The sequence below is a fragment of the Sorex fumeus genome, unplaced genomic scaffold (assembly GCF_029834395.1).
Source record: "Sorex fumeus unplaced genomic scaffold, SorFum_2.1 ptg000098l, whole genome shotgun sequence".
Lineage (NCBI taxonomy): Eukaryota > Metazoa > Chordata > Mammalia > Eulipotyphla > Soricidae > Sorex > Sorex fumeus.
Window position 1 is genome coordinate 32,262,327 of NW_026606155.1, and position 24,854 is coordinate 32,287,180.

The 24,854-nt window shown below is 39.2% G+C and overlaps 1 protein-coding gene across 1 annotated transcript in view; it reads right to left on the minus strand.

The window, feature by feature from the left end:
• RHOJ (ras homolog family member J) overlaps nucleotides 1-18,715 on the minus strand; it is a 116,257-nt gene extending 97,542 nt beyond the window's left edge. The window contains exon 1 of the mRNA XM_056134372.1: nucleotides 18,144-18,715. Within this exon, the coding sequence (XP_055990347.1) occupies nucleotides 18,144-18,387 (244 nt within the window). The 5' untranslated portion in view covers nucleotides 18,388-18,715. The remainder of the gene's footprint in view (nucleotides 1-18,143) is intronic.
• Nucleotides 18,716-24,854: the final 6,139 nt, after the last annotated feature.

The window sequence follows — 24,854 nt, forward strand, 5'->3', positions numbered from 1 at the left end:
ATGACATTGGCAACTATCGCCCGATCTGCCTATTGTCTGTCATCTACAAGTTGTTCACTCGAGTCATCCTGAATAGGATTGGCAGAACACTAGATGAAGGACAACCATGTGAGCAAGCAGGGTTCCGCAAAGGATTCAGCACCATCGACCATATCCACACGATAACCAAACTCATTGAGGTTTCTCGGGAGTTCAAGATGCCGCTCTGCTTAACGTTCATTGATTTAAAGAAGGCCTTTGATTCTGTTGAGACGGAAGCGGTCATTGAAGCCCTAGCCAATCAGGGCATTCAAGCCCAATACATCAGGATCCTCCGTGAGCTGTATTGCGGATTCACTACCAGGATCTCACCATTCTACAAAGAAGTGATCGTTGATGTCAAGAGAGGGGTGCGGCAGGGTGATACCATTTCACCAAAACTCTTCAGTGCCACCCTCGAGAACATCATGCGACGACTGGAATGGGAAGGAATGGGAGTGAAGATAGATGGTCGGCAACTACACCACCTCCGCTTTGCTGATGACATTGTTTTAATAACACCAAACATCAGCCAAGCGGCACAAATGCTGGCCGACTTTGACCGTGAGTGTGGAAAGGTAGGACTACAGCTGAATCTTACGAAGACAATGTTTATGAGAAACAGCCTTGTTCCTGACGCCCCATTCGCTCTCAATGGAACGACCATCTCCGAATGCAACAGCTATGTGTACCTAGGTCGAGAGGTCAACATGACAAATGACCTGGCACCCGAGCTGCGCAGGAGGAAGAGAGCGGCTTGGAACGCCTTCAAGAACGTCGAAGAAATAGCTAAGAGGACGAAGAACCTCCGGCTCCGGGCACATCTCTTTGATTCCACTGTTCTTCCTGCATTAACATATGCCTCAGAGACCTGGGCCCTACGCAAACAAGATGAGAACGCCATTCAGGTCTCCCAAAGAAGAATAGAAAGAGCTATGCTTGGAATATCACGTTTCACTCAAATGAGAGAACGAATCCGGAGTTCTGACATCCGTCGACGATCAAGGATCAGGGACGCTGTCTCATTTGCCAAGGTGTCGAAAATCAGATGGGCTGGTCACGTAATGAGATTTAAAGACGGCCGTTGGACTAGAGCTGTTACTGATTGGATTCCACGGGATGTCAAGAGACCGCGTGGCCGCCCACCTACCAGATGGTCAGACTTCTTTGTCAAGGTCATGAACGATCGGTTTGAGGCCCTCCATGTTCCCGGAGCGAAGAGATGCCATTGGGCTACACTAGCACGCGACAGGGACAAATGGAGACGTTACTGGCGCCCGCTCGAGCAAATCGACGACTAACGGGAAGTTAAGTGATTAAGTGATTAAGTGATTTTTGGTTTAAGGGCTCCATACACTTGGTTGTGGTACTCACATTAAGTATGTTGCTTGTTGAGGATGTGACACACTTCGATTACAGTACCTGTAGACTCTTGTTTCTGATGCTCTGGCGAGTGTCTACTTTCGTTGTGATGTGGGAGATCACAAATGGCAGTGCTGGTGGGACTGTACTTAAGCATGTGGGGACAGTGCCAGGAATCTAACTCATGTCCTCCCACTTGCAAAGTGGGTGCTTCATCACTGAGCTACATCCCTGGGCCTATTATTCCCTTCAGACTATTAAAAAACCTCCCATCTTTAAAAACTCTTCCTGAACCTTTCTCATTTGTTAGAAGGGAAATTGTCTCATTCGTGAATTTAAAAAAAAAGCGCCAGTTAGATTTCTAAATTTATTTGGATAGAATCTTGTTTTAGGCTAACTATAGACAATATCAGCAGGTTTGGAAAATGAGCACAGTGTAATCAGGGATGTTTGGCCTCTCCAAAGAGGCAACCTTTGTGCTGACAGATTTGAATCCCAGTTCTGCCACTTCCTAGCCGTGTGAGGTTGGCTAAGTTACTTGCCTGAATTTCATTTTTTTGAGGGGTATATGAAATGATGATACTTACTTACTATAAATAATGTGAAGCTCAAGGAAGATAGCAAAAATAACACAGGCTGACATTTAAAATACTTTTAAAGTTTAATATTAGAAAATTACTATTTTATTAATAAACTCCAAATACTTATTGAAAACACAATAAAGTCATTTTGTTCACTACGGTGCATTTTAAGACCACTTGGAACATTATTTTTTGCTTGCTGACAAGTGCAATGGTATTCTGAGGCTTGATTTACTAATCTGCATTGAAACAGCTGGAGAGACTCTAGCTGGAGAGAATCTAAAGGAAGACTTGTTTCTCACCATGGAAGGGCTTGTCAATTCATTGTCCAGATTAGGGGTTTGAGTGACTGTTAGGAAATTTCTGCCTTTCCAGTATTTCCAATTATCTTTCAGGTTCCAGTTTTAAGCTCCAGCAGAAACTATTTTGGTCTTCAAAAAATGGAAACTTAAGCCATTTTGTTTTTCCTCCTTTCCTCCAAATGTTAGGTCAAAGCATGAAGAGAATTTGCTGAGGGGAAAACAGATGTTTGTGTTCTTTTCATAACTGTAGGGCCGAGAGATATAGAAGAACAATAATAGATAGAGCTTCCCTGCGAAATCTTCCAGTCCCTGTTTCTTAAGACTGTTCTCAAGTGAGAGCAGGTATTCTCAGATATCCCTCTATGACCTCTCAGAAGGTCTCACAGTTGTGCTGAACACTGTTTTAGGGACAGCAGGCTCAGCAAACAGCAATTTACAATTATGCAGCTTTGCCAACCATGCCTGAGGCTTTTCTTTCAGCAGCTGGTGCTCAGTGCATTTGCCTTGTTAGTCTCCTTCCTTTCTGTTATGCTTTAGCAATTCCACTTAGCTGTTCTGAGTCTCCAAGCTTTCTCTGCCTACCTTGCGTTAACCCTGTCCTAACACTTGCTAATTGTGAGCCTTAAATATTATGATTTCTCACCATCTCTCTCTCTCTCTTTTTTTTCTTTAGTGTCTTCGTCATCTCAGGTATGGACTCAGATCTTTTAAAAGAACACTTTGGTTCCTCTTCTAGGAAATTGCTAGCCATTTCTGAGGAACACCAAAGAACTTTCCTGTTGCACATAATCTCTCCTATTAGAAATTTCAAGTCAGGAAGATTCTTTGTCTTTCCCTCCCACCACCCCCAATTTCTCTCTCTCTCTCTCTCTCTCTTACACACACACACACACACACACACACACACACATACATACGCACACATACACATACACTATCTGTAAATTTATACATCTGCATCTCTTTTAACTTCTCTTTACTGATTGATTATAAAATGTCCCCCTAAAACATTTCATAGTCAACTTTATAGCATAAAGAAGTTGAATTTGCTAAATTACGTTAAACCAAGCTATCTGAACTAATGATATCCAGCAGTTTTGAAGTATAAAGTGGTAGTTTCATAGGCTATGTCATATCTATGATATGTGTTGAAATGTATATTTATAGCTTGTTCTCTAAAGGGGTCTGGTATTGAGCTAAGGGCTCCTTACGAAAGGGACTCCATCTTTATTACCCTCGTAGCTTGTCAGCAGGAAGGAAACTTCTCTTTATTGTCCCAAGGGTCAGGTGTAACCCATTAACAAGTACAGCCCCCACACACAAAAAAATACTGTCTAGTTCCAGGAATCACTCCTTCCCCCGCCCCATCATAATTGTCCCCAGTAACTGCAAGCCAATTGTTCTCTATGACCATAAGGCACCTTAACCATTTACTATCTTATTTTTCTTCAGTAAATTGCTTTACTCATTATAGCTCCTGTTTGCCCCTTTACCCACTCTTGATTGGCTAGGATGTGAATTTTGTCTTTATAAATTCATCCCTAACTGGACTTGACCACGAGTTCTTGCGGGTGCTAGTCTACTCACAGTCTTCAGCTTCTGTAATAAAGATTCCCAATTCGGTTTCTCTGAGTGGAGCTCATTTGTGTCTTGCAAAACTCCCAACAACATTATAGTATGAATTAAATAATCTGCATTTTACAAGTAGATTTTTCTGATGGCAAGGTAAACATTTTAAATACATATATGTTATTATAAATTTAATAGTACCTAATTTGAATTTTTATGGAAGTTTATATTTTTTATGTAGTTCCACTGCATCTGTTATAAGAAATGATGTAAGGTTAGTGGTGGTGAAGTTTACTAAAATCTTTTCTTCATTTTGTCATATAGCTAACCTCTTGCACAATTGTGTATGATCTAGATTCTAATTTTTCTCTGAGGAAATGTGAGCAGAAGTGATGCATGCCCCATACACACACCCCTTGACTCCTTATCCTCACTCTTCCATATTCTTTCACTGTCTAGCTATAAAACCCTAGAAAGACCTACACAGTAGCAGAGTTACTGTCCTCCTATTGTTCATCAATTTGCTCTGAGCGGGCCCAGTACTGTCTCCATTGTGACAATTGTTACTGTGTTTGGCATATTGAATACTTCACGGGTAGCTTGCCAGGCTTTGCTGTGTGGGAGAGATACTCTCGGTAGCTTGCCGGGCTCTGGAGAGGGCGGGAGGAATCAAACTTGGGTTGGCCCTGTTGGCCGCTTGCAAGGCAAACGCCCTACCCGCTGTACTATCCCTCCAGCCCATACCACCCTGAACGTGCCCGATCTCGTCTGATCTCGGAAGCTAAGCAGTGTCGGGCCTGGTTAGTAGCAGAGTCATAGACGATAAAAAGTAGATCCTTGAATGATCACATAGAACAGAATCATCTCATCAACTTGAGCACTTGCACAGGTCTTCTATATAAGCAAGGAGAAGTGTCCTGATAAGTTGAATTATCATATATATATATATACATATATATATATATGAATCTGCTTGTTGTAAAACATTGTCCTATGCAGGTAGTGTCATCATTAAAAATGCCTGAAAGGAGTATGCTGTTGGCTTAACCTGTAAGTGGCAAGTGGGAAGGTGAAGGAACAGACTGAAAAGATGAAGACCTATGTAATAATGAGGCAAAACATTAACATAACTTTGTCTGAAACCTGGAAGGCAAACTTAGTTTCAACAGCATCCATTGAACTCAAACTAAATATTGTAAATAAAAAAAACTAGTGAGGTTGTATTGAATGGAGCTTTTATTTGCTGTGTTTACCAAGATGTTGCAGGAAGAAAAAAACCCAGAATTGGTTGTTTTTTAAGCTGAGATTGATAGAACACGGATATTAATGGCCTCAGGGAGTTGGAAAATTGATGACCTGGATTCCACAAATAGAAGATACAATTGAAAAAAGGATTTTAAGAAAACTGCAGTCCATTTCTCAATTTGAGAAGAATCTCTTCTGTGTCAAATAAGATCCTGGGTATTGTCCTCTCACCTATGCCTACTTACTTGAAATTGTATGAATAATTATTATTAATTTGAGCATTGGTTGTAGCAATGTTTCCCAAAGTTGGTGATATCTACCTCTTAGGGGGCCTCTGGAGTGATCCAGGAGCAGTAGGAGCCTTGAGTGTAATTTAGGGGGAGATGTTTTCTGATTGATTGCTTAAAGAAGGCAGATGGCAGATTTTAAAGAAAGCATAAAGTACGTTTTTCCTTCTCTTTAAAGAAAGGCAAATTGCATAAATTTTGGAAACTCTGTTATAGAAAGTAGAAAAAAGATTTTTTTTTTAAAAAAGGGCTTAGCAAAGACATATTTTGGTCTTTATATGGTTCTGATGCATGGAACTAATAAGAAGCCAAGTAAGTTTTTCAGGGTTGAATCTCCAAAGAAATTCTAAGAATAAATATATTAGTGTTTGTCATCGCTATAGGGGCTGGGGCGATAGCACAGTGGGTAGGGCGTTTGCCTTGCATGAGGCTGACCCGGCCGACCTGAGTTCGATTCCTCTGCCCCTCTTGGAGAGCCCAGAAGGCTACCAAGAGTATCTCTCCCGCAAGGCAAAGCCTAGCAAGTTCCCCATGATGTATTCGATATGCTAAACACAGTAACAACAAGTCTCACAATGTTACTGGGCCCGTTCGAGCAAATTGATGAACAATGGGAGGACAGTGACAGTGACAATGATTGTCAAGTAATACTTGAGCCTCCACACTGCTCCAAATAGCTATTTGGTACAACCTCAATAAAGATATGTTACCAATTACCCAATTCAGATGTTATGCTTTAGAAAATAATAGATGAGGAAGAAGAAAGCCCCAGAGACCTGAGCCAACAGAGGTTCAGAAAAATGGATTATGGAATTTCTCTCAGAGAATAGCATCAGGGCTAAATTCAAGAAAATTCTCTATTATTAAAAAAAACTTCCCAAAGTTTGTATCAGGATTTTATTATTAATATTTCTCTTCACTTCTTCCCTCTACTGAAAGAAGTTTTGAATATTTTAGTTATATCATCTCTATTCTACCATTGTCCAAGTGATAATTTTGTATAGGGCACAGGCAATTAATTGTGTATCGGGCACAGACTCTTCTATTAAAGGATCATGTTTCCATAACATAGAAATAAACTCACTTGTATCATCATCTGGAACAGTGACAGAATCGTGACTCTGGTTCTTTTTGAGAAAACAATAAACTGTTTTACTTGTAGGGAAAAGGTATGTGAGAATATTGGAGGGGGGGTGTACTGGAAAATTTGGTAAAGTCAGAGAAAGCTAAATTCTATCATAATCCATTTTCCTTTTTTAGAGCACAGGTTGGTTTATCTTACAACCTTCCTTGTTAGAGATGTGGCTTTGATTCACTGAATTATTTTTGTGGGGTATGAGAGTTGGGCCATTCTTGGCAGTGCTCAGGGTTTATTCCTGGTCCTGTGTGCAGGGATAGCTCTTGGTGGTATCAAGGATCGAATCAGGATCTACTGTGTGCAAGGTATGTTCCTTAATCCTTATATTATCTTTCTTCCCCCTAAATTATTTCTTATGTACTGTGATTGCTATATCATGTTTCATGTGACTACCGGATTTAACCTGTACAAATTTCCATTCAGGATTCTTCATGTTCATTCTCAGTAGATTGGTTGAATATAGATGACTAAGAGATCCTTGGGGATGGCAGGATAATATTATAGAAGGAAACTGGGTCCTTAAATGGATGAATGGAGGAAAGCAGACCCACTTATTTGAAAACCAGCCCAGGCCCATAACATGAGCAAGGAAAACCTTACCATGGAATTAATCCTTAGATCTCTGAATCTTTTGATTATAAAAGATGATAGCAGATTTATTTAACAGTGGGTTTTAAATAATAATAATAATAATTGTGTGCTGTACCCTTTGCTTATTCTATTACAAATTATTTAACATGGGGTGAAAATTGTTCAATATATTTGTGCTTTAGTTTCCTTATCAGGAAAGTCATAGCATGTCAGGATCTTTCTGATTAGGTAATGAATTAATATATAAAATACTTCAAAAACACATAACTAATAGCAAGGCCTATGTGAGTATATAACTACTATAACTGTTGTTAGCACTTTTCACAATAAGTGAAAAGTTATTCTACCAAACTGTGGAATCCCACATGGCCAGAATGATATCCATCTCATGGAGAAAAGCTATAATATGAACTCAGAAAAGCACTGCATTGTCCTCACGTTGTTCATCGATCTACTTGAGCGGGCCCACTAACATCTCCATTTTGAGACTTGTTACTGTGTTTGGCATATCGAATATATCCTGGGTAGCTTGCCAGGCTTTGCTGTGCGGGCTGGTACCACATATGGTTCCCCAAAGCAGCCAGGACTCACTCCTGAGCATTGATCCAGGAAAAACACCTGAGCATTACTAAGTGGGACTCAACCATGAATATATATGTGTATGTATTTAAATACATACTATATATGTATATATATATGTTAGGTACACAATTCTAAGTTAATAGATTTTTCCCTAAAAAAGCCCTTGAAAATGGGATTCAACTGTCTTCAGGGTTTTGTTGCTGACATTGAGCAATCTACTTTTAATCAAATTGTCACCCTTTTATAGGTGAGCTGATACTTCTCTTCAACCCCTTCTTCTCTCCACCCAAGATCTCTTTGACTCTGATATTCTTCAATTGGATGTGTGTGTGTGTGTGTGTGTGTGTGTGTGTGTGTGTGTGCCTGCGCAAGTGCACACTCAGAAAAAGAGAGAAAGGAGTCCTTGGAAAGTTCTCTTATTTTCCCTGGTCCAAACTCAAAAAAAAAATGCTGAGCAAATGCACATGACTCAAGTCCTTTGTTTTCAGGAAATCTGGGCATATATAATAAGTTGGTGGACTACAGAGAGCTCAGGAATGATGTCAGGACATTCTGTGACTCAAAATTGATCCCTATTGGATTCATGATGGAACTTCTGACTATGTTATACTCAGAAAAAATAACTTTTTGAATCCAATTAACCCATTGAGTGGTCCAAATTCTTGTTTGTGGGCAAACAAATTTTGAGCCTCATCAGAAGTTGTTTTATTACAAAAAAAGGTCAGGCCTCTGTAGTTCCTTGGGGATCTTGTACATAGAATCAATCAACAAGGGCAATTGTTTTTGTGGAGTTTAAGTACCTGTACCTTCCGGAGAGGCCTTATATTTTTTGTTCACTTTCATGCTTCCTTTTTAGAACTCTCTCCCCGCCCCCCCAAACATTGACATCAAATATACGAAGCTATTTCTGAGTAAAACTTGTTATTTGCCCCCACAAAAAGTGGGAGTGATTGCAAGTTTGAAAAATTATCCTAGACATAAAAACATATAAATAAAATATATAATATATGAATATATAATAGTGTGTGCGTATGCATGTGTCTGGGATCCAATTTCAATGGGCAGTCATGCAGTAAAATTTAGGAAGCTTCTCCAAGCCTGAACAGTGAAGAGAAGCTTATTGTGTGTAACTAAGTCTTGGTCTTAGAGAGTCTGCTCATTGAAGTTGCATGTGTGGCTGTCCTTGGCTTGTTGCTAACTAAAGATGGAAGGCAGGGGGTTAGAGACTGCAGGTGCGTTTTTCAACCTTGGGAGCAGAGCATAATTTTTTCTTGGACTACTCCAGTCAAATAATTTTCTCTTATCTTTTAAAATTTTTTCTTCTTTCTTACTCCAAAGAGATATATTTCACAATGAACCCACTCTGCAGTAAGCTCTGGCTTTCTGAATATAATTTGAATTCCTGAAGCATCTGAGTGAGCTTGTTCTTGCAAATATCTTGTAAAGGAACTGTTCATACATTTGCTCTAACATGTCTTTTGTATAATCTACAAAGCATAGAAAAAGTATCATACACACATTGAGGTCCCTGCAAAAGATATATTAAGAGTTGGAAACTTAGATAACCGAGTTAATATTTCAAGTGGCCCATTTTTGTCTCCTTCACAGACTTTTTAAAAATATTTTGTAAATAGTTAACCATTTGGAGATTTATTATTTTATATTCCCATGAGAGTTGTTTTAAATATCCTTTGACTTACAAAAAATGAATCCTGTCATCCTCCAGAGATATTCAGTTGTCCCTCCCCCTTTAATAAATATTTCTAAATGATAGTTGATCTTGCAACCTTTATATGTCTGGAATCTTGTTTTATTTGATCTTTATTATTTTATATTAACACTCACTCACCCCTATACAAAACCACATGTACCCTGACATACTCTGTGGGTTTGGCCATAGTTTCTCCTTCTGCCCAGGCCATTAATGTTGTGATTGCATCAATCATGAACCAATTATGACTTAAATAGGTTGAAGAAATTAGAATTGGCATTCAGGTATCAGTGAAAAGAACTTCCTTATACATTTCACACGCTGATAAAGTAACTGAATTCCTGCTCTGCAGCCCATTCAGGACTCCCTACTTTATATGAAGTGTGTTAATTTCCTGCATAAACTGAGTTCACAAATAATGACATAAAATGTTTCCAAATACAGTGATTTTTGACAAAATTCTAAGAGGAAAGAGTCACAGACAAAATTAATTCTAATACAGAACATGATTGATAGAAATGGCAAACCATGTACTTTACGCACATTTCAAATGAAGTGGACTTCTTTTCTTTTTTTTTTTTTTAAATTTTTTTATTAGTGAATCACCGTGGGGTACAGTTACAAACTTTCGTGCTGGCGTTTCAGTCATACAATGATCGAGTACCCATCCCTCTACCAGTGCCCATTCTCCACCACCAATGATCCTAGTATCCCTCCCACCAACCCCAACCCATCCCCCCCACCCCACCCTGCCTTTGAGGCAGGGCATTCCCTTTTGTTCTCTCTTTCTTTTTTGGGTGTTGTAGTTTGCACTAGAGGCATTGAGTGGCCATTGTGTTTGATCTATAGTCTACATTCGGCACGCATCTCCCAATCAGAGCTGGTCCTCCAAATACCCTTTACTTGGTGTTCCCTTCTCTATCTGAGCTGCCTCTTCCCCCAGCATTTGAGGCCGTCCGTATCATACAGTTATCTGGAGATTTTAGTCCTATCCATTAGCTGCAATTGGTGTTACTCAAGCTCTTTATATAGAACATATTAGTTTTTGTGTGGATGGCCCAAAATTTTAGTAGGCTTTTGAATAGAATGCAAATGGAGACTTTTAATTATATCACACTTTTTTCCAAATTAATCCATTCTAGAGTTATACTGTTCAGTGGATGTGATATTGTTCACTTAGTTAAAAAAAATCAATACTTTATTGTACTGATTGGGGCCAAAGTGATAGTACAATGGGTAGGGCACTTGCCTTGCATGTGGCCAACCTGGATTCAATTCCCAGCACCCCATATGGTCCTCAGAACTTGCCAGAAGTGATCCCTGAGCATAGAGTCATGAGTAAACCCTGAGTACCATCGGGTATGTTCCCCCACCCATAAAAAATCAGTATTTTATTATAACTAGATATGAAATGGTTGTTTAACTGGCTCCCCGCCCACTCATTGGCATGACTGTCAGCCCACAATGTACCTCCAGGTGCCACCTTTTGTGCACCAATAGCCCTGGTCTAGAGACACAGAAGTGAGTCCTGAAAGACACCACAGAGTCAGAGATATCTCTGGGCCCCATAACAAGTCAATTTCACTGGGGCATCCCAGATGGAGCAGGTGCAGTCTCCCTGCGTATTCCAGATGGAATCCCGGTGACCAAGAGCTTCCACACACCAGGCCCAGGTATGCGGTTCCATAATTAAATCTTCATGCCGCATGGCGGCAGAGGCATGAACTGTCCCTCCTTGGCTGCCTGCCCACTCGTTGGCCTGGCTGTGAGCCCACAAAGTGCCTCCAGGTATCATCTTAGCATACCAACAACCCTGGTCCAGAGATGCCCAAATGAATCCCAAAATGGATTAGTGCCTGAAAGAAATGTCTCTGGAACCCAACCATTTACAATCTAGGATTCCAGAGGCACAACGCTGGGGCACCCAAGATATTTAAAATGAGCAACAAACAATAAATGATCTAGCATCTGCCCCTGGCAGGTAGGCTTGAATGGTGGTGGGAAAATTCGAGCAAAACATAATGTCCAAAAAGTGGTGGAAAGTGTGTACTGGTGGAGGGATAGGTTTTCAATCTCGAACATGGAAGCTTTGTAACTGTATCTCATGGTGATTCAGTTAAAAAAAAAGTAATGTGGAGTTCATGCCCAATTCAATCAACTTAGTCTATGACTGAATAAATAGCAGTACTCCTACATTATAAATAAAAAAATAAATAAAATAAAAAAAGAAATGGTTGTTTAAAAGATAAACAAAATAGTTCAAGAAAAGAATAAGTTTAATAAATATTTTCATATGTCCATTCCTAAAAACATATTGAGTGACTGCATGTGTTTATGTTTGTATGTATGACTGTGTTGAATAATGTGGTTAATTTAGGTAGACGGTGACCATGGAAGAAACATGAAATACTGGGTGATAAGCAAGTTAATCTTTAAGGAAGGAGGTGGTGAGTTGCGTATGAGTAATATCAAAATTACTTGGGTGGCTGAATCAGAAACACTTAAAAAGGAAAGTTAGGGAATGAAATTGGAGAGATAATAGGTACCAAGTTATGGAGCATCTTGTAGACCATGATACATGATAAAAGATAGAATCTGAGTGTGAAGGGAAAAGATTGAAGGATTTCAAGTTGTAAGTAATCCTTCTATTCACAACTGTGTGAATTGACTATAGGAGGCAAGATTAGAAGTGTAGAAACTAGAGGTGATTACTATAGTTTGAATGAGAAAAGATGGTTATTTAGATAAGAGTGAAGGCAATGGAAGTAGTGAGAAGTGATAAGAGTTGAGATGCATTTTAGATGTTGGATTATTTGCTGGAAGGGACAACAATTGCTTGGATGGAGGGGAGGGAAATGTAGTCAAAAAAAGAAAGGAGTTAAGAATAATACCAAAGTTTTTGTTTTGAGAAACAGAATAGAAGATGTACGTACTTTTGTACTTTTGTATGAACTTTTGGAGGGAGGTCTAAGGGAGTAATAAACTGGGGGGATTAAAGAAATTCTGTACTGCACCACAGAGACTGGCACACATCAAAAAGAACTGCTAGTGCTGGCATTAATTTGGAGAGAATGGGACTCTCATTCACTGCTGTGGGAATGCTGAATGGACCAATCTTTCTGGAAAACAATATGGACATTCTTAAAAAAACTAGAAATTAAGCTTCCATATGACCCAGCAGTACCACTCCTGGAGATATACTCTAGGTGCCCAAAAGCACAACGCAGAAAAGAGATCTTCACTCCCCTGTTCATTGCAACACTATTCACAATGGCCAAAATCTGGAAACAACCCAAGTGCCTAAGAACAGATGACTGGATAAAGAAACTATGGTAAATATACACAATGAAATATGACAGAGCTGTTAGGAAAAACCATCACAAAATTTGTTTGTGCAAGGATGAACATGGAGAGTATAATGTTAACTGAAATGAATGAGAGGGAGAGGGACAAACATAGAATGATTGCATTCATTTGTGAGGTATGAAAAAATATACTATGTGAATAATAAACAAAGACAGTAGAAACAAGGCCTAGCGGTTGGTCTATTGTAGGAAGCTTGCCACAAATGGGGAGGGGGAGTGCAGTTAGGACTGAGAAGGGACCACTATGACAATGATAGCTGTGAATGATTACTCTGGACAAGAACTGAGTGCTGAAAAAAAGTAATATTCATGATATTCATGATATTCATAACCATTTCAGTAACAGCATTGAAAACCACAGTACCTAATAATCACTGTCACTGTCACTGTCCTCCCATTGTTCATCGATGTGCTCAAGCAATCCCAGTAAGGACTCCATTGTGAGACTTATTGTTACTATTTTTGGCATACCGAATACATCATGGGGAGCTTTCCAGGCTTTGCTGTGCAGGCGAGATGCTCTTGGTAGCTTCCCGGGCTCTCTGAGAGGGGTGGAGGAATCGAACTCAGGTCAGCTGGGTCAGCTGCATGCAAGGCAAACACCCTACCCACTGTGCTATCACTCCAGCCCACCTAATAATAATATTAGAAATAAAGGAAAAAGAGAGATAGAGAAGAAAAGTGTTTGCATAGAGGCAGGCTGCTGGGGCTGGGAGTGGGAGGAAAACTGGGGACATTGTGGTGGGAAATGTGCACTGGTGAGGGGATGGGTATTGGAATAACTTTGTATCTGTGTATTTCATTGTGACTCAATTAAAAATTTGAAAATAAAAAATTCTGTGCTGGGTGGGCCGTCCTTCACGCCCGACCGAGGTCACCAGCTGCCCCCCACGAGCGGCTCTCCGGCATGGCCACGGCCCCGGAGGCACAAGGACTTAACACAGAGAGCCACCCGCCTGGAGCAGAAAAGCAAATGGACTATGTGTTAAACCGCACCACCATGCCTGCCTGGAGGGGAAAGGGTGTTGTCCTGCTCGCCCGCTCCTCTCTGCAAAGAAAGATGGCGGCCGCACGGGAGCCTTGTGGACAGCAGGTTTGAGCCGGGGGCGGGGGACGGCAGGGGCCTCATGGGAAGGGGGGCGTAATGGGCCGTCCTTCATGCCCGACCGAGGTCACCAGCTGCCCCCCACGAGCGGCTCTCCGGCACGGCCATGACTCCAGAGCACAGAAACCAATCTCTTAACTATCTAACTTTTAATAGAAATACTTGCAGGGTTAATAAGTAAAACAGCAGAAATCCAAAACCGCGCGGCCGCCATCATTTTATTCTTAAACCAAGCTGTAGAAAGCAAATCATTTCACAACGCTGTTTCAGCATATCTGATTGGGGGGGGGGCGGTCATAAACTCTAAACAATAATTGTGCATCTTCTATCGAAACAGTGTATCTAGTCAAAGTAGATAGAGTATTAACTAGAACTCATCTGCCACACAGGAATTGGGAGGGGTGGGAGGTGGGGTTCTATTGGGGTTCACGGTTAAAAATAAGTATTGGTAAAGGGAAATGTGTTTGATACTTACATGACTGAGACCTAAACCCGAAAGCTCTGTAACTTTTCCCACAGTGATTCAATAAAGAAATAAATTATTAAAAAAAAAATTCTGTGCTGGAAAGATAAACTTTGAGAGGCCGATTAAATCTCCAAATGGGCAGTGATGTGTGTGTGTTTGTGTTTGTGTGTGTGTGTGTGTGTGCGCGTGTGTGTAGTTACTAGAAAGTATTGTGGATACAGATGCAAATTGGAGGTTCATAAATGAATCAATATTCAAGATTATGAGATTAGATAGAATCTGTTAGGGCATGTGCATAGGGAAGACTGAAGTACTGAAAACTGTTGCATGCTAACATTAAGTGGCTGGGTAGAGTTGGTAAAATAGCAGAGGATATAGATATTTTCCAGTGATAAGAATGAAAGTAGAAGAATTTAATACTTCAGATATCAAGAAAAAAAGTTTCACAAAGAAGGTAATAGAGGGGACTGGAGAGATGGTTCAGCAGATAGGTAAGTCTTGCCTTGCACATAGTAGACCCAGGTTTGATCCCTGGCACTTATATGGTCCCCTGAGCCCTGTCAAGAACAACCCCTGAGCACAGAGCCAGGAGTAAGCCCTGAACATGGCCAGATGTGGCCTAAAGAACAACAAACAAACAAGTAAACAAAAAAGAAAAATAATGGACCATAAAAAAATATCTAAGAGAACAAGTGATCAAGTAAGATGAAGACTGAGAATCAAACAGTGGATTGTGGAAAGATGCAATTCTTTTTCTTAGGTCCTCAAGCATAGTGGGAGCTGGAAGGTAAAGAAACAGATAAATTTCTATGCAGTGGTAGGAATTATGTTCTAAAAATGTCAACAGTTTTCTGGATATGGATTGAAGATGGAGCAAGGAACACTCATTTGAGAGTCAAGAAAAGCTGCATGGAGAAGACGTACTTTTGAATTCTTACAGGCAGGAGGAAGAGAGAACAAATAAGATTTATAAAAACTAAAAGCACATTTTTAAAAGTTGGTTGCTATTTTTTCTTCCTTTGTGCAAAATTAAATTCTTCTAAAAGTGAATATTCCCCTATTACTCTCCATTTAGGTATATTTTTAGTTACCAAAATACCTATATTTAAAGGCAATCAATAATCTATCATGCTATATTTGGAGAATACTTTTGGGATTATATTTTTCTTATTGTAGTCTTTATCTTGTAGTTATATTTTTATTCATTTCATACTTGTGTTTCAGTGTAGAACCTTTTATTAATATTCATAGCTATCATATATCCTACACTCATCATATGTGAAATACTATTTGAGAGCTTTGCATAAATTAATTGTCTCACACACCAAGGCACTCAGAAGTGAAATACCACACAGTAATAATGTCAGAGCTAGTACTAGCACAGGCTGAGCCTTTGCTGCAGTGTGCTATTATTCTATCATCATTAGTCTGTCAATTGGTGTAAATCTTCAAGAAATAGGTTCTAGCTGATTTAAACTGCAAAGTTCTAAGTACCCAATAGCTCAGTTTCAGGCTGTCATTTCAAAATGGGCCAGTAGAACCCAGAGTCTAGTTAATAGATACATTTCCACTTGGAGAAAAGAGCATCAATTCTTTTGTAATTGATTAGAGATTACCATCTGACAGCCTAAGGACTTAGAGTCAATAAATCATATATGGGGAGGGTGGTGGTAAAAGGAACTAGAGTCTTTGTGATGGAGAAAGACTTTTCTACTGAAATGTTCATTTCATTGTTATCATAGATGTGTGTGTCTCATGCCTGCATTTCCTTTATAATCCAACTGAAAGAATATCAAATTATTATAAAAATGAAAAGGTGCAAAATAAACATAAGCATGTAGGTAGTAGAAATACAGAATACTCTGATCCTTAGAGAATCTAGTAATGGTTCAGTCTTTGATAACTTATGTTTTTTTTAGAGCTGATTTCTTTCTTGATGGATAGTTTTATCCTCTTTCCCCTGACACTACCAATATTGAATCACCTGATAGCTGGAGATTAGAATGCATAATTTCCAAAATCAATTGATAGCTCTGCTCTGAATAGATTCTGAGCTTTATCTTTTATCTGGTTACTGCTAGTTTCTTTTGCCTCGCAAAAAGAAGGCATAGAACAAATCACCTTGTTAAAACACTTAATAAAATATCCTATTAACTTTTAAATTATTATTTTTTGGGGTCTCCGAGTAGTGCTTAAGGGCTTCCTGAGTCACACTTACAGGTACTTGGTGGGCAGTATTGTGTAGAACACTGCACTCTGACCTCGTGCATATGCCCTTTGATCTATGTTTCTGGTTCACATTCTAGTAACTTTTTAAAGGTATAAATTTGTTAATTCTGTAACTTGATATTTTTCAAATGAATTGTCTTATTTTTACTCTGTTCTCTTTAAAAAATATTGTCTTTGTGGGAAATGTTTCTGGTGAAGGGACAGGTGTTGGAACATTGTATGACTGAAATCCAATCAGAACAACAACTTTGTAACTGTATCGCATGTTGACTCAATTAAAAAATTCTTTTCTAAGAATAGTTGTTATAATTTCAGAAATTCTCAAGGAATCCAACATTAAAATTTGCTCTTAATTTCTATAAATATAAAAAATCTGCCAAAAAAAGGATAGCGTTTTCATTGTTGTTTCTTCCTGTCTTCTATTTAATATCATAAATCATGTCAATGAAGGAGTAGAAGGAGGGGATGTAGGTGATTGTTTAGCACTTGAAAAGAAGCTACTTCCTACAGAAAGAGGATTTCAAATCACCACAAAGCAAAGCCAACACTCACACAGGTTTCCTGTGGGCCATTTCCCTTGTCCCAAAGCCAAGGTGGTAAAGGAGAACTTTTCCTCTAACAAAACCCCAATTCTCTGAGAATTTCCTATTTGTTCACTATGTAAGAAAGTTATAAAAATTTCTCTTTTTTTTAGAAGTTATAAAATTTAGTTAACTGTAAACTTTGAAAGTTTCATGAACTTGTTTTTGAGAAACTTAATAAAAGAAAAAGGGAAAGTCAAAATGGAGAAATTTAGATAAGGGAGCCACTGACAAAAAGTTAAGAACACTCAAAAAATGTTCTTGAAAGACAGAAATTGTGACTATAGTTTTTTAACTGTCATGATTTAAATATTCTGTCCTTTTGGGGCATACTTTTAAATAAAACAGATTTTAATCTTACCTTTCTTTTTTTCTTATTAAAACATATCGATTAAAGACATTTCTGCTAACCCAAGATATATTTACTAATTGCTAGTTAGAACTTTTTAACACTTTTCTCAAGAAAATAAAGTACAATGGGATAGCACCAATAGTTATTGAAAAGTGAATATTCTAATATTCAGTAATCAACATTTTCTTTTATGGATGCTGTGAGATGAAATATAAAAAGAAGCAAGCACATTTCTTTTACCATATTTTTTGAGTTAGTGTTGATTTTTCTTTTTCTGTAAAAGCAAATTGTGATACAATTGTATTTTAAATGTTCCCAATAAAAAGTTTAGGATCTTCAGGATAAAGTTGAGTAACATCTCTGATCGCAAATGCTAGAGGGTAGTTCCATGTATTTCCTCAGAGTTATGTATTTGATTTGATGAAGGAAAAAGTGTCATAATACAAATGAATTTGTGTCATAACATAAACAGAACAAATTGTTCTATCAATTCCAGCAAAGTGCTCAGTTCCTTTTTTTTTTTAAGCTACCTGGTTACTACCAAGCCAGCAACTGATACGATACTAGCATTAGAAATAATTAATCCTGGGCCCTCTGAAGTGTGGGTGTCACCCTGGCATCATTCACACCCCACACATCTACTTTCCCACTTTTCTTACCTGCATAGTGGTCAAACACAGTGGGCACGTATTCTTCTGGGAAGGCATCATTGGCGTAGCTCATCAGCAGGCAGGTTTTTCCCACGGCACCGTCCCCCACCACCACACACTTCAGCATCTTCTTCTCTTCGTTGCCACTGCAGCCACAGCTGCTGTCATTTCTCTCCTTGCAGTTCATTGTTGCAGTTCCAGCTGTGGCTGTTCTGCTGCTGCTGTTGCTTCTCCTGCTACTCCAGAAGCCCATGAAGTGGGGAAAGTCAGCGGCAGGCTGCCTTCACTCACTTTGAGTACCTTGGGATCAGAGAGACATGTCCAACGTGGCTGGCATGTGCCCTCTGGTTTGCCATGCTGGTAAAGGAAGGTAACACCCAGATGGACTGATGGAAAGAGTCTGTCCCGTTTCCTATCAGCTGAGTTAAGAAACCCTCATTATCACTAAATTCCAGGGGACTCCCTGACTGTCTAAAAATTTCAACTGAGATTTTCTTTATGCACTTCTTTTCTCCAGCTTAGCTAAAAACACCAGAATTTTGCTAAATCTTCCCCATTTTTAACTTCACGGCTAACATGGAGGAAAGCTAGGCTTTTAAATGGAGTTTCCCCTTGCTTCCTTCAGCTTGCTGAGTGTCAGGAAATCATGGGTTTCCTGCTGCATTCCATATTAGGATCAGTGGGCTGGGAAGGCTGCAACAATGGAGCTCTGTGTGTGTGTGTGTGTGTGTGTGTGTGTGTGTATGTGTGTGTGTGTGTGTGTGTGTGTACTTCTGGGGAACGCTGCCAGGACACGGAGTGGGAAAACTCTAGGGTCCCACTGCAGACTCAAGCTGTCAGACTTCCTGTTTCATCCACTGCTGGAAGGCTGTTTGCCTGTGGCAGGCTGAGAAGAAACTGATGGAAGGATGGAAACTGGGGAGTACTGTCTGCTTTAGAAGCAGAGGGAACCGTTTAAGTGAACAGAGAGAAACACATCAGCTGTTGTAGGATAACATATGACATCATCCCTCACTGAGTCACCAGTTAAAAGCTCTGTGAATTAAAAATGGGCAGTTCTTCACATACTTAAATGAGACATCTTAAGCAATTTGTCCTTGCAATAAAGACGAAACCCTTCCAGAGTCACATTGTTCCAAAAAGAAGTATTTTATAGACCATAGCTATAATATGTGTGATTCGTTTATAAGCTGCCACATTTGAGCACAATGCACAAAATACATATTACTGATATTTTTGTGTGCTTGTAACACATAAGAAATCAATCAGATGTGGGGTCTTTGCATCTTATTAGTGAGTAAAAACACACGTGCTTGGCTCACACTACTGGAAATGAAAGTGTGAGGAAAAGCTTTATTAGTTTGCTTCAGGTCCCCAAATGCTGCTTGGATGTTTCCTATTTTATTTAGTCTTCTCCTATTGAGTCAGCCTGGCTCTCTTCAATTACAAAGGAGTCATTGGCAGCTAATTTATTTGTCTGTTGGGTCACTCAAAATGAAGCCCCTTTGAAGCCCTCTATTTGATTAATGTACTTGGTCTTACAAGAGAAGTGGAATTCTGAAAATGGTTTTGACAAATAGGTGAAGTACTTTTCTGATGGAGGAACTGTTTCTTTGTGATTTCTAAGTTTTTGTTTTTAAAAATTCAGATAGAAAAATTGATTTGTGGAGGTTACTTTTGTGATTAGTCTGTTTTAACAGGTGACTATCATAATCCATATATATATGTTCATATATGGATTTGTATGAGTATGGATGTATATGCATTTTATACCGAACTCCTCTGAAAAAGTTGTCTTTTTCATTTAGATATAAAGTTAACGAGAAAAATAAAGTCAAAACCTGTGTACAGTTTGCATGTTCTCCTAGTGTCTGTGTGCATTTTGTGCAGGTACTTCACTTTCACATCCAAAAGATATACGTTATATTCAGTTTCTATGGTAAAAGTGGTTTCATGAGTTTTGCTTAAAGTCACAGTTTTCACGAACCTATCTATAATGTTAAGTGAGGGTTTACTTTATAAAATATATGGCTTCAAATTTATTCTGATTTGCATTGAAATTACACTTGCTATATACAGTGTCCCAGCCTTTCTCTCTCTCTCTCTTTCTTTCTTTCTTTCTTTCTTTCTTTCTTTCTTTCTTTTTCTCTCCTTTTCTTTCTCTCTCCCTTTCTCTTTCTTTCTCCTTCCTTCCTTCCTTCCTTCCTTCCTTCCTTCCTTCCTTCCTTCCTTCCTTCCTTCCTTCCCTCCCTCCCTTTTTCCCTCCCACCCTTCCTTTCCTTCCTTCCCTCTCTCTCTTCACTCTCTCTTTCTTCTTCCCTCTCTCTATGTTCCATGATTTATTGGCTCATATTGTATCCATAGTGTGTGTGTGTGTGTGTGTTGTCATCAATATTGAGAATGATAGCAATCACTGTGTCAAAAGAAGAGATTAATGTGATGACAAGTCATTGACTAAGCATTTTCTCTGTTTTTGTTTTTGGGTCATACCCTGTAGTGTTTGGGGCTTACTCTTTGCTCTGTATTCAGGAATCACTTCTGTCAGTGCTCAGGGGACCATATGAGGTACTGGGGATAAAACAGTGGTTGACTGTATGCCAGACAAGTGCATTCATCCCAGTATTAACTATCAGGCCTGAATCCTAAAATTTTCTTCTAGAGGTGATACTTATACTCATATACATTGTCCAAAGTAAGTCATATACTCATAGAGTTCAATAGGGTTGCATATAAAATCCTGTCATAACCAGGGAGGAGAAAGCCAAATATCGATGAACAGCCTGAGTAATTTAGCAAACCAGAAATATTCTAGTTCAGTTAGATGTTCAGAAGTTAAATTATGTTTAGTGCTACCATGAATAATTTGAAGACATTTACAATTTGTATAGTCTGATAATTATGCCATCAAAATTTATATAAAATATAACATATAATTTTATTTTTATTTTTCCCACCTAAAATATCAGGCATATATGATACTACAACTTGTAAACTTAGGCTTTCTTCTAGAAAAAAGAGGCTCTAAAGTGAAAATCGAGTAATGATTTAAAGATAAAAAAGTGAGTCTCAATCACTCCACCCTGAATATGATCAAGACTTCTTTTTTTTTTTTTTTTGCTTTTTTGGTCACACCCAGTGATGCACAGGGGTTACTCCTGGCTCTGCACTCAGGAGTTATTCCTGGCGGTGCTCAGAGGACCATATGGGATGCTGGGAGTTGAACCCGGGTCGGCCACATGCAAGGCAAGCCCTACCCACTGTGCTATCTCTCCAGCCCCCAATCAAGACTTCTTTGAGCAGAATGTGACACTATCTGGTTGGAAGAACTTTGAGGAGGTTCTGACTTTAATCTTTATTGCTCAGGCAATAAACATGACATGGAGTGAACAGTTTATTGGAATATAGATTTTTAAGCCATGGATACCTGCCTATATTCCTATTCTATAAATATTCCCAAATCTACTGATGACTTCATATAGAAAAAATTATGAAATTAGGTGAAATTTTATTATATCTGTCTATAACTTAATTTTTGCAGAAACAGACACAGAGATGAAAAGTCATGCTGACTGATATTTTCACTGCAATTTGAGATATATAAAGAATTAAAGCATAAAACTCAAGGATTTTTTAATCTGTTAGATTGCATTATAGCAAAAATAGTCTACTCATAGAGAATGTTGACTTGATTTCTTAAATTAAGCTGCTCACTTCATTATTTGCTTATATCCAAATGGAATAATTATCATAAACAAACATTTGAGATATCCTAGTAAATATGGCAAGCTATTAAAATTTTAATAGTTTTCTATGAATTACATTGTTCTTGTAAGAATAAGTTGTTTGAAATAGTAAGTTATTGACATTTACCATAGTAACAGAATTTTTAAAAATGTAAAGATATTTTGGCATTGTTTTTGTAGGTACACAAGTCCATAGAACTGTGACCACTTTTTCAGATAAAATGGTCAGGAGTATCCTTTAATACCTAATGTTTATAAGAATCAATGTACAAGAAGTCTAAATGCCATTAATTAAAATATTTCCCATTGGATTCGTGTATACTTTTGTGCCTTGGGCCATGTTAATGATTGAATATGGTTTTGTAAATTTTAATTACTTGGTTTATCACAAATACCATATTTATAAAAACTTATAAATACATGGTAAAATTTTGTTGGGTAGTATTTCCTGATTTTTTCCCTATGAACTCTTAATTGTGTGGGTCCTTCTTGTTCTATAAACTTTGGTTTCACATGAATTTCCTCAGATACCAATAGAACATTTAACAAATAAAATTCTCTCCTGGGTGGGGGTGGTAACATGGGAGGTAATGGAGGGAAACTGGGAACACTGGTGTTGGAAAATGTACACTGGTGGAGGGATGGGTGTTGGAGCACTGTATGATTGAAACCTGATCATAAACAGCTATGTAAGGGTCTATCTCATAGTGATTCCATAAAATATAAAGATAAAACTCTGTTCTGATCACTTTTAGTTTTAAATTGGTTTTAATAAGAGCCTAGACTTTCTCCCCCTCCCCTTTTTTTGTGTTTGAAACTTGAAGTTCCATGGGGGAATAATGCAATTGTATTGCATCCTCTGGTTGTGGATTGCCCTCTCCTTAGGAGACTGTTTTGATGTCAGTCTTAGAAATGTGAGATGTGCTGTGGTTGCTATGATTTCATGATCCTTGATCCAGTCATGAGTCACCCCCATTCCCTCTCTGGGATTAATATGAAAGTCAGCCCCCTGTAGATATGTGCCTTGTGTGAGGAGCAAGTAGTTTTAGGAGAGCTATCAATCTCCCAGAGGGCCTAACCCTCTAGGTCAGTAGGGGACTGCTAACCTTAACAAACTGTTCTCAGACTGATGGGTTGGAATCACTCCTCCCCAAGGGAAATGAGTCATTGCCCTCAGGAACACTCATGTATCTGAGTTTTTTTTTCTGTCAGGCCACCTGTTCTTAGCTCCTGGCTATGTTTATGTCATTATCATATTTTATAATATTATATAATGTTCTCGTGCCGGTATTTAACCTTAGATGGAGTTTACCTCCCGCTTTGGGCTGTACTCCCAAGCAAACTGACTCCGGGAAGACCACTCCAGGACACTTTCCAAACCACATGGCCATGAAGCAGCCTGCAACACATCATAATACCCATCTTCCTGGATTGCCGCACCATATTTGATAGGGTTCAAATATGGTTTGAACCATGGGAACACCTGCAAGGGCAATTAGGTGCCACCCTAAAAGCCTTTATCCCTCTCAGAGAGCCTGACAAGTTACCTAGAATATCTCACCCAAACAGCAGAGCCTGGCGAGCTATCGGTGGCATATTCGATATGCCAAAAGCAGTAAATACATTGGATCTCATTCCCCTGACCCTGAAAGAGCCACCAATATGGCAGCATTAAGAAGGATGAGGAAGGAGAGGCTGATAAAATCTCAAGGCCGAGCTAGGCTGCCAAAATGAAGAAAGATAAAATTGACTGTATTTTCAATGCACATACGTTGGCATCGGATGCATTCGAGGACCTGATAGTATAAAAGCGAAAGATCTAGTACGACACCATTAGTCTGACGGAGACCAGAAGGCATCAGTCACATCATGCCATTTTTGATACCGGAGAAGAACTACTCCTTGGAACATGCAACATAAGAGGCGTCGGTGGTGTCAGAGTCCTTGTCAACATGAACTTGGCCATGAGCATTGATTCATTCGAATGCCTAACAACCCAAATCGGACGATTATACTTGAATAGCTGTGGCTCACTGCTGGCAGTTTCTATCTTTGTTGTTTACGCACCAACATCCAATTATGATGAAGGAGAAATTAAGAAGTCCTACATGGAGCTGAAGAAGTTCTATAAAGAAGATCACACCTTCCGCAAGATCATTGTCAGTGATTTTAATGCCGAGAAGTTTAGCCAAAGAACTCCACACCGGGACCCATGGCCTAGAATGGAACGAACAGGGTGAGAGACTCTCTGAGTTCATCACATTGACCAAGACCATCTCACAGTTCCAGAAGGCAAAATCTAAACGTTGGACATGGGAGTCTCTTGGTGGACGGTTCCACAATAAAATTTACCACATCATATTCAATCGACAGATTTGCCTAACTGATGTCGCTGTTGTCTCAAAATTCCAAACAGGATCAGACCACCATCTTCTTCGTGCAAAATTCTACTTGACAGAGCAGGGAGAAAAGGTTGCAAAGTTTAAGAAGAGAACTCCCAGAATGACCACCAACTCAGAGCACTTTGGCACTATTGCGGCAACATGGGAAGATGCCTTCATTGACAACAATGACAAGGAATATGATCGACTGGTTCAGTACCTCCATGATTGTGCGAGGAATACCAAGAGAGAGATAGGCACAAAAAAACCTGTCTTCAAAAACTCTTCAGCTTATTCACCAACATGGGTTGGCGCAAGCCTCAGGCAACCACAAGCAAACGTCCGAGCTCACAAAGCAGTTCAGAGAAGCGATAAAGGAAGACCTCAAAGAGAAGAGCAGCAGTGCTGGCAGATGTGGCAGAAGCTGGGAAAAGCATTCGCAATGCCTGCCTGTCCTTCGCCAACTACAGACCAAGATGACTGCCCTCCGATGTCTTGATGGATCTATCCCATCTTCCAGAAGGGCACTGGAGAAGATTATCCATGACTTCTACTCAGATCTCTTTGATAGCCATGTTCACCTGCCCATATACCAA